Below are 12,187 nucleotides of genomic sequence, written 5' to 3'. Positions count from 1 at the left end.
TATTTTTTTTTAAATTGCTTTTACAATGGATGGTAGAGTATTAATCAATTCTGTTCTTTATTTTTCATCTCTTTTTTCAGAATTTTTTGCTGTTCAAGGCAAAATGTTTTGGTGCTGGATAATAGAACATTTTTCAATAAGGGCAGACACAGCAAGCAAATGTTTTAAAGCAGAAACATACAGTAAAATCCCTTCTACTACCTCATTACTTTATGTCTGAACCATAACTTTAATCCAGTGTGATTATTTTTCATTTCGTATTCTGGCCATCCTTGCATTTTCAGCAAATTAAGGACAATTCTATGTTCTGAAATCTTCTGATAAGAATTGATTTGAGATTACCCAAACCCTAGGACAGATTAGTCAATGGAAATTCTCATTGTAGAAATATTGGCCAACTTTACATTCACATCACATAAGTGAAGGGGTAAATTAAGTTAATGTGTTATAAATGCAAGCCTCTACATATAAGATGTACACAAAGTAAATAAAATGCAAAATTAATAAAAAGTATGTAGACAATAAAACCAGACTAATTTATTTGATCAAATGTGGTGTTTTGCACCTTATGAGGATACACATTTAAGCTTATCTTTACAACAGTTTAGATTAAAACTAAAAAACAAAATAAATTACAAATTAAATAAAATAGAAAAATCCACAAAAATCCTAAAGACTACAGATCATTGATTAGTGGTGAAGTGAGTATTCTGAAGATGGGTTGATTCCCAAAACATTAGCCTATCTTTTTACTGTTGATCTGTTAGCAGCTTTGTTTCTAAAGTTTTCTTTTTCCAGTTAACAAGGCGGTGTTGCTGTCAAGGGGAATTTTCAGGTGCAATTTCTGGTAGTTGTGTGATATAGTGAATGCGGTTGCTGAATGATACATTCCCTGTAGGAGAAGTAATTTGTAAAATATGCTATAGTTCAGTGTAGCCCAGATGCTTTCACTTTGCTTTTAATTTGCTCCTAGCTTTCTCCCATTACATTTCTTCTCCTGTGGAGATCAGCAAGCTATCCACAAACATTCTGTGTATAAACCCATACCCCGCATGCTTGAGGATAGATATTGGGTGTCAACAGCCTAGTTGATCATTAGAAATATCACAGTGGAGCCCAATCCTGTACTCACTTGGAGTCTACACTCATACACTTCCCAAAAAGAGGCCTTTGACCATCAGTCAGGAAAATATACTCTGATTCTTCTACACTGGCAATTCTAATGCCAGTTGCAATGCAAACTGAGATCAATCAGCTCAGCACAGAAGGAAGGATTAAAAGGTAGAATTTTTATGATTTCAGTGCAGTGTGGCACTTGAGTCAACAATTAATGCTCAGCCAATAGAAGCCCTTTCAATGAGGATTTGTACTTGACTTGAATTTTATAGTTCTCCAGAAGTGTATGTGACTAGCTTTCGGAAGAAATTCTTCTTCTTCATTTCCCATGTTTTGTAAATCATTTTGACTATATATATGTAAAGCTATCCAAACCTGAGAGTCCTCTGGAGTATCATACGTGCAGCCTGTTTTGCTTGACTGCAGGTGCACAAACTTACAGCATAGGTGAACGTCCTGGCTAGTTAATGGAGATTAAAATTATACTACTGCGACGTCATGAGAGCCATTGTTTCTACACTGCTGGTGTCTTTTATACCACTGCAGTGTCATGGAAGAGCAGTTCAGTATAAGAATTCTCACACTAAGTGTCAGTCAAACTCAGGACGCAAATCCTACAATAGGAAAGGCAACATTTACTTAACATCCCCGTGCAAAATATAACTTACATCTGATTTCTAGCCTCTCCTGCTTATGCACAGCTCAGCTACAACTAAGAATCCATTATATAGAAAAAAATCCAATTTTATTTTCTGAGCATCTGGTTAAAAATGGCAAACTCATTACAAGGATATACTTTGTTTCCCCAAGTCCCACCTCCCTACCTTTTATCTTAGCCTGCTTGGCACACCCTCCTCATTCTTGAAGAAGGGCTTATGCCCGAAACGTCGATTCTCCTGCTCCTTTGATGCTGCCTGACCTGCTGCACTTTTCCAGCAACACATTTTTCAGCTCTGATCTCCAGCATCTGCAGTCCTCACTTTCTCCTAGTTGATTTTAATCCTCTTGCAAGGATGCCTTCCTTGAAGAAGCTCTCCTTCTCCCTCTGCAAGGATCTCAGTGAGCCCCTCTCTCACTGCACCCCCCAGGTCATCTCCTCCGCTTAGGAACACTCCAACCACAAGGGATGAATGCAGATTTCTCCACCTTCCTCATTTCCCCTCCCCCCACCTTTTGCTGCGCTTTTCCAGCAATACATTTTTCAGCTCTGATCTCCAGCATCTGCAGTCCTCACTTTCTCCTATACTTTGTTTACTCCACTATGCCCCTTGATTCGAACAGCAAACAAATACTTGATTGAAAACTTTGCAGACAAAAAAAATCAAATATTCCTTTTCTATACTGTTGAAATAATCAGCTGGTAATTGGAAGGGTTGGAAGGGTATAGATTGGTAGTGTGTTTACATTTAACTGTCAATATAACTCTGAGCCACAAAGGAAACTTGCAAATTGAGGTTTTCATATTTGTCCAGCTATGCAATGATCTTTCAAGCTGCAAAGTTGAAATCCCATTGGAATGAACTGAATTCTGCCCCTGGACCAAGGCTATGCTTTACAGAGACCATGTGGTAGTCAGTGCGCAATCACCACATGTTAAAAAGTCTCACACAGACATCTTCCACTTGTCCAAATGAAGTTTGGAACCTGGAATGTCCATTATGAACAAGGCCTTTGACAAGGCGCTGCACAGGAGGCTATTGAGTAAGGTAAGGGCCCATGGTGTTAGAGGCAAGGTGCTAACGTGGATAGAAGTTTGGCTGTCTGGTAGAAAGCAGAGGGTGGGATAAAAGGGTCCTTCTCAGGATGGTAGCCGGTGACAAGTGGTGTTCTGCGAGGCACAGTGCTGGGACCACAACTTTTCACTTTATATATTGACAATCTGAATGAAGGAACTGAGGGCATTCTAGCTACGTTTGCAGATGACACAAAGAAAGGTAGAGAGATAGGTAGCATTGAGGAGGCAGGAAGGCTGCAGAAGGATTTAGACAGGTTAGGAGAGTGGGCAAAAAAGTGACAGATGGAATACAACATGGGAAAGTGTGAGGTCATGCACTTTGGTAGGAAGAATAGAGGCATGGACTATTTTCTAAATGGGGAGAAAATTGAGAGGGACTAGTGAGTTCTAGTTAGGATTCTCTCAAGGTAAACTTGCAGGTTGAGTCAGTAGTTAAGAAGGCAAATTCAATTATGGCATTTATTTTGCGAGGACTTGAAAATAAAAGCAGAGATGTGCACCTGAGGCTCTATAAGCTCTGATCAGGCCACATTTGGAATATTGTGTGCAGTTTTGGGCCCCATACCTCAGGAAGGATGTACTGGCCTTGGAGCGAGTTCAGAGGAGGTTCACGAGAATGGTCCCAGGAATGAGAAGCTTAACATGAGAAACATTTGAGGACTCTGGGTCTATACTTGATGGAGTTTAGAAAGGTAAGGGGGGATAAAATTGAAACATACAGAATACTGAATGGCTTGAGAGTGGGTGTTGGGAAAATGTTTCCATTGGTAGGGGAGACAAGAACCTGAGGACGAAGCCTCAGATTAAAGGGAAGACATTTTAGAACTGAGATAAGGAGAAACTTCTTAAGCCAGAGAGTGGTGAATCTATGGAATTCAATGCCACAGAAGTCTGTGGAGGCCAGGTCATTGAGTATATTTAAGACTGAGACAGATAGGTTCTTGAGTATCAAGGTGGTCAAGGGTTATGTGGAGAAAGCAGGAGAATGGGGTTGAGAAACCTATCAGCCATGATTGAATGGCAGAGCAGACTTGATGGGTTGATTGACCTAACTTCTGCTCCTATGTCTTATGGTCTTAACAACTGTAGTGACTTATTCGTGCTAATGCAGTTCGACATCAATGATGCAGTTCCAAATGAGACAGGGATACAGACTATTCTAGGGGTGTGAGGCTTCCAGCAGAGGATCAACAACTCCACGGGGTAATGATTTGCCAGCAAAATTAGGTTTTCAGGTTCCTTGGTGCCTCTCTCTGCTTATAAGTGAGCATCATATTAACCACTGGAGGAACTATTGAGGAATCACATGCCATCATCGTCGTGCATATCCTCCTACTTTTGAGGCAACAAGTGAGACCAAGTGTATAATGACAATGAGCAAATCCTAGTCCAATTTCCAGCAGACATCAAACTGATCCTCATCTGAGATTTCAGCACGAGAGTGTGGAAGGATGCAAATTTCTGAAAGGGTGCAATTGACAAGCAAGTAGAGGAAACAGACTTCAAGAAAGTCATCCTCTTGAAAAATGTCTAGAATATTTGCAATGCAAATGAGACAAGCTCATGGCAACATGCATGGTCCAAACACTGTCATTAGCTTGACTAGGTCATTGTTTCAGCATAGGACAAAGCAGCTTTCCACATCACTTATGCCATTATACAGAGCGCAAACCTTTCAAGTCCATTGACCAGGAGTTATGGTGTGCCCATTAAGTCTGGTCAACCTGAACTCCAACATAACTGGCATCTGCAAACAGATTCTTTCTGTCTCTAGCAGAGAACATTTTGACTGGATCGATGAAAACCAGCAAGATATTACAGAGCCAAGCTGAACATTGGTGCAAAATTTTCCTTAGCTGGAAACTTTACCACAGCTCAAGAGAAAAGCGGCATTTCTACTGGTGGCTAGAAGCTGCAGTACAGTACAGAACCTGTGATAAGAAGAACAAATGGTGGGAAGAAAGAGTACGGGATATGATAAGCAGTTTCTTCAGATCTTTGACCTAAGGGCACAGGGTACACCATGCTGACAGCCAAACATGGAGGGGTGCTCATCAAGAATGGTGAGGCAGTCAGTGCCTGTTGGAGAGTACATCTTGAAGAACTCCTCAATTAAGATTCCAATGCCTTCAAGTCCACTCTTCAAAGGCCTGTCTGGCTTGGTCTCAACAACATCCTGATCCTGAGTGAAGTTGAAAAAGCCAGCTAAAACAAAGAAACCTCCGAAGCAGAAGGAACAAATGCTGAAATTCTGAAATGCAGTGGAATTGCACTCCTAACATGACTGGACAGTTCATGACTACATTCAAGAAAGGAGACAAGTCCAATTGTGTTAACTACTCAGGACTTTTTTTTTTAAAACTACAGAGTAGACTTCCTCCCAGTGTTACAGTGTGGTTTTCACTTAAGAGGCACTATAGACATGATCCTCAATGCAAACAACAGCATTTTGCTTCAGAATTAGCATATGTACATTAGATTTGAAGAAAATACGTTATCTAAAAGACAGACAAAAATCAGGTAAATGTTGTATGCAAATTCCTCATTCTTTTAGACCTGCTCATTGATTCCTACTCTTGAACAGATCTTGGCCCAATGTAATGGGTATGTCTTTAGGAGCAGTAAATATGTTTTGGAATTTCCTGCATTTATGCTGGATCATAACGGGGTAAGATCCTGTCCAGAATTTTAGGTGCAGTATGAAACAACGCATGGTGCTTCATTGTAATTTTGATTTATTTATCCTCGCTGAGCCCGGTCTGCACTTTCTTTTAATGCATTTTAATGGGATCAGTGTAAAACATATTAAAAATTGAAAAGTTTTCATAATTATAGGCTCTTAAAATATGTATCTAACATGCATGAATGATAGTTAGATGGTTTGAAACTTTAATTTTCATGCTTAATGAAGGAATATAAGATGTGTATTCACACTTTCCCCAGGCCCTGACTGATTTATCTGTGTTTGTTTTATGCTTGGCTATATACCAATGAAAATAGTCAGCAATCTGGTAAATTGATATCAGAAAAATTGGTGCACCAGAGGTTGTAACTTGGCTGATTAAGGTTGCAACTGTTTAAGTTGTGGAAATAGTAGGGTACATATGTGGTTTTAATGCTAATTCTTTACTGAAAACCACAAATTTACGATTGCTGTCAGGTGAGAATGTACACTTCCTTTTATTTGTTGCAGATTTCTGTTGATTCCTGTTAATATTTTTTAATGGTGACTTTGGTAAGGATGTCACATGAATGGAATTCTACTTGCACAACGAAACAAAACAGTATGCCATTTCAAAAGCGAGCGATCTAAATTTAGGAAGGTGCAGGGTCAGAGATGTTTTCTTTAAACCTTGGCGAGCTGAGGCTATTCTGTTCTGAACTACCATCAGTGTTTAATCTCATTAAAGTACTGAGAAGTGTTACAATTTGTATTCTAACATACATCCTCTTTGACAAATTGTTAACTATTTTGAGGACAGAACATATTTTTCTGCAATGCCACTGTGTAAATCTATTAACAAATATAATAGGGATCCTCCAATCTATGTAAAGGTTGCACCATACTGTTCGATGTTTTAGCAGCATGCATGTTTGGCTTGAAGTTACATTACCACTTGTCACAAATATATTAATTTTTCAATGTCATTGCAAACATTAATGCACATCTAAGTGATCAAAACAAATCTATTGATTGGATGAAATGAAGGGGATGGGTTGGAAGCTGGTTCATTTGGAGAGAAACACATATGTTACACCAAATGACCTGTTTTGCAATAGTGAAGTCATGAACAACAGTGATATTTGTATAATTCCACACTTGAGTATTATTGTACAAATTGACCATAATTATGTTATTTACATTATCTGGACCTCTCCCCTCTGGGAGATGGTTACCATAGCTTACCACTGGGCAGGTATAAGATACACAACTACAAGACATCTCTCCCACTTTACTTTTTGTTAATCATGCCTGGACAAGAACCTAATTCTAAGAGGAAATTTTTTAACTGAATTGAGCTATCAGATTTTCTCCTATTCAGATGTAATTGTACCAATAGTTACTAATATGACCAAAAGAGTCTGTGAGAATTCAAAATGTATTTTCCCATCTTAGGTTGTTATATATTTACAATATTTAATTGCTCTCCTGTATGCACTGACTTTCTGCTGAAATATGATTGCACTAGCAGTCTTGGGGAATCTTGCTCAAGTTTCCATCCTTTGCCTGTGGATCTAATGAATGAGTATTGGCAAGCAATTCAACATGGAAGAATACCAAAGCAGGTGCTGCTCCCAACTATCACCCATACTCAAACAATTTTCAGCTGGCATCACTGGACACAAATTAGGAAAGGTTACTTCGGTGATTTTTCCTCAGGTTGGTGACATTGGGAGAAATTTTAGGATTGCATTACCATTCCATCCGAGAACTGCAGTTTCAACACCAATGTAATTGACCCTGCCCTTCCTGATTTGCATGGCTGAGGTCAAGACCAAACAGAGCATTTCAGAACTGTGCCATTAGGGAAGCTCAAATACAGACACCTTGAAAAATTGATTACAATTCATGCACAAGACAGGGGACAACTCCAATGGTTCTGCACTGAATATAGCAATACCCCAGTCTTCAAAATTAAACTACTCTAATAATTTCAAAGGCATTTGTATAAGGAGACCAGATTTAAGAAAACAATATAAAACAGCAACATTTCCATAAGTCACTTATAAAAGTGATGATTTAAAAAAATACATATAAAATACAGAGAGAGGGGATTTGGTGGTATATATTCTAGCAGGAAGTGTAGAAATAAAATGCACTTTTGTCTTTGTGTCATCATGCACAATTCAGTGGGAGATGTTAGATGTGTTTTCCTGTCCATCTAGCATTATGTGCATCGGAATATAAGCAAAGCAACAGCAATTGCTGAACATTAGCTCAGTGTTGATAAGAAAGGCAATAATTATCAAGTAATCAAGACTCAACTTCAAAAGACTTAAAGCTGCAGTATTGCCATTCACTGCCAAAAAAAAAGCAGTAAGGCATCTCAATGCACCACAAGCCTATCTAGCAGGCAAAGTCACCTAGCGACTGCTGCATAAGGTTGGGCTAATTATAACATATTGCAACATGCAGCGCCAGCAACAGAAGGAACTAAAATGTGGTCAGAAGCGTGGGCTCAAAGTGAATCGAAAGGCAATCCAAAAACTTAAAAAGTCATAGCACAGTGCTCTCCATGGGGTAAGAGTGATTGGCGAGGGGTTGTGGGTGTGGGGGTTCTTACCACATTTTGAAAGTCTGCCAGTCAGCAGCTGCATACAGTGAGAAGTTGCTGGATTACAGGAGGAGAAAGGCAGATGTTTCTTTACTGTATAAACCAATAATCCAAGACATGAAGATGTAGACAGATAAGTCATACTAGGTCACAACTAAGATTTTTTTTAAAAAGTAATGCCCTAAGATATTTCTTTATGGGCATAACCCCATTTGAACTGTATCTGTTGAATGGCAGATCTTCTTAAATTGAAATAATTCATTCTTCCTAAGGATGGTAGTTGTAAGAATGATGATATTACATAATCCAGTGAGTACCCAAAATGGAGAGAATAAGATGATGTAAAAATGGATTACGAAAAAAGCTGAAAGATGTCGAATGGGTTGACTGTGCACACAAATATCATGAAGCTATATGATCACCATTACACAAGGATAGAAAAAAAAAGCACTGGAAGCTTTAGTGTATTCTGATTAAACAATGTTAATGTTACCCAGGGCTTCAGAGAGAAATTGCGCTTAAACAGCATGAAGCAGATACATTCAAATGAGCTAAGGTTTGACTATAGTTTCCATTTAGAAGCAATGTTCAACACTATTCTTTCAGATATTCCAAATAGAAACAAAAATTTTGTAAATCTCAAATACGATTTACAAAAATAGATGGTAAAAAGCAATATTATTTTGTCACAAATTCATTTTTTGACATTTTCTGCTCTCTTAAAAGCAGAATTTACAATTAGGAAATACATCTTTACATATTTGCACAAAACAAACACAGAAAGCAGCATAATGACATCTGTGAATATAGTGGTAGCATTTTGTTTCCTAATCACTTAAATCGAATAATTGCTTTCGATCATCAAGGTTTAAGTAAGTGCATATAAAGCTAGTAGTATGTCCTTGGTTGCAAGTGCAAGCTCCAGATTTCCAGCAAAGGATAATAGGATTTGCTCCAGGATTAATGAGAACGTTCAGATTTGTTGTTTGGAGAGCTTTAAGCATGGGTTTAACCTTGCAGTGCATCCAAGAAACAATGGCAATGATTTCCACCAGATGTTTGTTGTACAAAAACACTAATCCTGTTTCATCTGCAGAACTTAATATTTGAAATTTGTTCTCCAAAAAAAAGAAGAATTTCAAAAGGATATAATTGTGTACACAATGCTTGCAAAAGATCTCAGTTATTTTACATGGCAAGGTGACCCTTTAAGTGGCCACTTCGAAACTCCATGGAAAGCATTTTAAAGCATTAGTACATTTGGATAAAAAATATATTCTTTTTGCATGATAAGTAGCCATTCTGTTAAATGATGGAAATGATCACATAATAAAAGAAGCTTGCCAGAACGTGGTTAAAATAAACCACATGGTCACAAGTTTGGAAATTGCTCAAAATTCCTGTTGCTGAAATTCCTCCTCATTCAGTGGATTACAGAACAACCTCGATTATCTGAACGAGACGGGTGGGGAGTATTTTGTTCAGATAACTGATTGTTCAGATAACTGATCTGATCGTAAACAAAGGAAGCATTTACTGGACCTTGCGATCTTGTTCGGATAATCCAAAATTTGGACAACTGAGGTTCGGATAACAGAGGTTGTTCTGTATATCCACTTGCACTTACTTCATCAATTTTTTATAATTTATGCAAAGGAAATGTCAGTCTGCAATCTTTCAAACTTTAAGAAAATTTGCCTCAGAATACATTAAATACACTAGAAACATCCAGGAGCAAAACCAATTTTGTTTGCTTTCGATTTATTTGAAGTTTACAAAACTTGTTTGTGTATACATGGGATCCAGGTCAGTTGAACTGGCCATGCTAAATTGCCCATAGTTTTAGGTGCATTAGTCAGAGGGAAATGGGTCTGGGTGGGTTATTCTTCAGAGGGTCGTGGACTTCGGTGGACTTGTTAGGCCAAATGGCCTGTTTCCACATTGTAGGGAATCTAAACTCCATAGAAAGGCCTTTTCCCTCCGAGTAAGTACAACTTTGAAACTTGCATTATTTAAATGGGATGATGAGTGAACTGACTGAAGTGCAACAGCAATATGGGGAATTAATTGACATAATAAGATATTCTAATCATGACAAGTTCTGAAAATGGCATAAAAATTACAAGGAGATTATGAGCAGATTTAACAATAGTAGGAAACTAAACATTAAAGCTGGGAGATTTTTAGATGTCACAGAAAGGCTTGACATAAAGCATGCCAGAAGTATTAAAATCATTTTGGATTCTTATTGTAAGCATATTAGATAGCATCTGTTTTGCATACTATTCATTTTGAGAGAAAATATAATATTTACCAGACAACTGTTGCACGGAAGGCTGGTCATGTGTGCTTAACAACTGGACCTGAATTGTTTCCACCACTCTTTTGAACCGACGGCTTGGACCTATTATTTAGAGCAGAGAATTAAAGGTAAAAAGCAATGAACTCTGTACTTTCATTATTAGCACAGCATGCACAACCACACAGATACAGAGTGTCATGAACAGGGTGTTATTTATGTGTTTTCTTTTCAGCCTGACCACTTTCTAAGTTTCACACACTGACCATAATTATTAGCTGCATTAATTTCATCTCAATTTCATTAAGATTTCTCTGACCTCTTGTTGAAAATGAGTCTCTGATTAGATTTAATCATTGGTGCATCTTCTCGATCTCTCCAGAGAAGTTTGTTTACTTTTTCAACAAAATAGGTAATGAAGCAATTAACATTTTTTGGGGATTCATTTATACAGTCGTCTGCTCCTGATGACTTTCAACCCTGCTGAGATATTCTTTTCCTTCAACATAGTCCAAATCCCCTGCAACACCTTACTCAAGTCACCATTCTTCGACTGCGAATCTATAATGTCTGTGTCATTTGGGTGTGGAGGGTAACATGGTCTTGAGACAGACAGGTCTCTCCCTCTCTCTCTCTCTCTCTCTCTCTCTCTCTCACACACACACACACACACAAATACACACACACAAACACACACCCCTGGGTGACTCTTCACTGGGCCTACAAGATTGTGGAGGCCAGTCATTGTAGCTGTAATGCTGTACAATGAAAATAAATAACCCTGTACATGGAGCATTAAATCAACAATCTCATCAAATATTAGAAATACAATTTCCTAAAATGAATACATATTTCAATAGTATTGAAGACAATTACTGATCGGTTTGATTGCTCTTTAGAGGTTTCCTCACAACATGAAAAAAAAGGGTCTTAGGAGCTGAATAGTTTAAAGCAAATCATGACAACTACAATTTAATCTAATTTAATCAGCACGTCTTGCAGCTGTCTCACTGTCCCTGTAGTTCACAACATTTCACCAGTGACTGATCTCAGAGGGTGAGAGTAGCAGAGACAGTTCCGCATTTGTTTTTGGCAAATTGTAACACCTTAGATTCAGAGCCATGAAGAGGTTAGTGGTACGCAGTGCCCTATCCTTCAAAGTGAAAAGGGAATTATGGAATTAGATGCAGCAATGATGATTTAAAATGAGGAAAACAGAAACATATTTGGAATCTGAGCACTAACTCAGCTACAATTAATGATTGTAAACTTCATTCCTTTGAGATAAGTAATTTAATGAAGTAATTTCTTCCTTATTTTATGGATTTAACACAAAACCTCCACCACACATTCAGCCCCTGCATATGCCACACATTAACTCCTTACTGTGGCAGAGTTCCTGTCCTCTGCTACAGTGAATCTGAGAGTAGTTGCTACAGAAACATCTTGAAGTAGAATTGTGTGATTTTAACTCTTTGTTCCCAGTAGAAGCCAAACAGGTGAGCCTTTAAAATCACCCCAGTCTTTTACTGCCCTTGTGCTATTGTTCAGGGTTTAGTGGGTGTGTGTGTGCGTGCAGGGCAGTAGGAAGAGTGAGGGGAGGAGCAGATAGATGGGAGGGAAGATGGACAGATGGGACACGTCAAAAGGGCGTGCCAAATTGGAGGGTTGGAGCTGGGATGAGGCAGGGGAGGGGAGGTTTGAAAATGTTGTTGCCGTGTGTTTCCAAGAGAGAAGATCAGGTGTTCTCACTCCAGGCGT

At 38.5% G+C, this 12,187-nt stretch overlaps 1 protein-coding gene across 1 annotated transcript in view; it reads right to left on the bottom strand.

The window, feature by feature from the left end:
- The window catches only part of LOC122557836 (serine/threonine-protein kinase BRSK2-like), a 957,494-nt gene that overhangs the window by 44,979 nt on the left and 900,328 nt on the right, over positions 1 to 12,187 (bottom strand). The window contains 2 exon segments of the mRNA XM_043705934.1: positions 8,137 to 8,184; positions 10,442 to 10,531. Of these exon segments, the coding sequence (XP_043561869.1) occupies positions 8,137 to 8,184; positions 10,442 to 10,531 (138 nt within the window).

The sequence above is a fragment of the Chiloscyllium plagiosum genome, chromosome 16 (assembly GCF_004010195.1).
Source record: "Chiloscyllium plagiosum isolate BGI_BamShark_2017 chromosome 16, ASM401019v2, whole genome shotgun sequence".
Lineage (NCBI taxonomy): Eukaryota > Metazoa > Chordata > Chondrichthyes > Orectolobiformes > Hemiscylliidae > Chiloscyllium > Chiloscyllium plagiosum.
The sequence above is the reverse complement of the archived record's forward strand: the minus strand, read 5'-3'. Positions and strand labels throughout refer to the sequence as shown.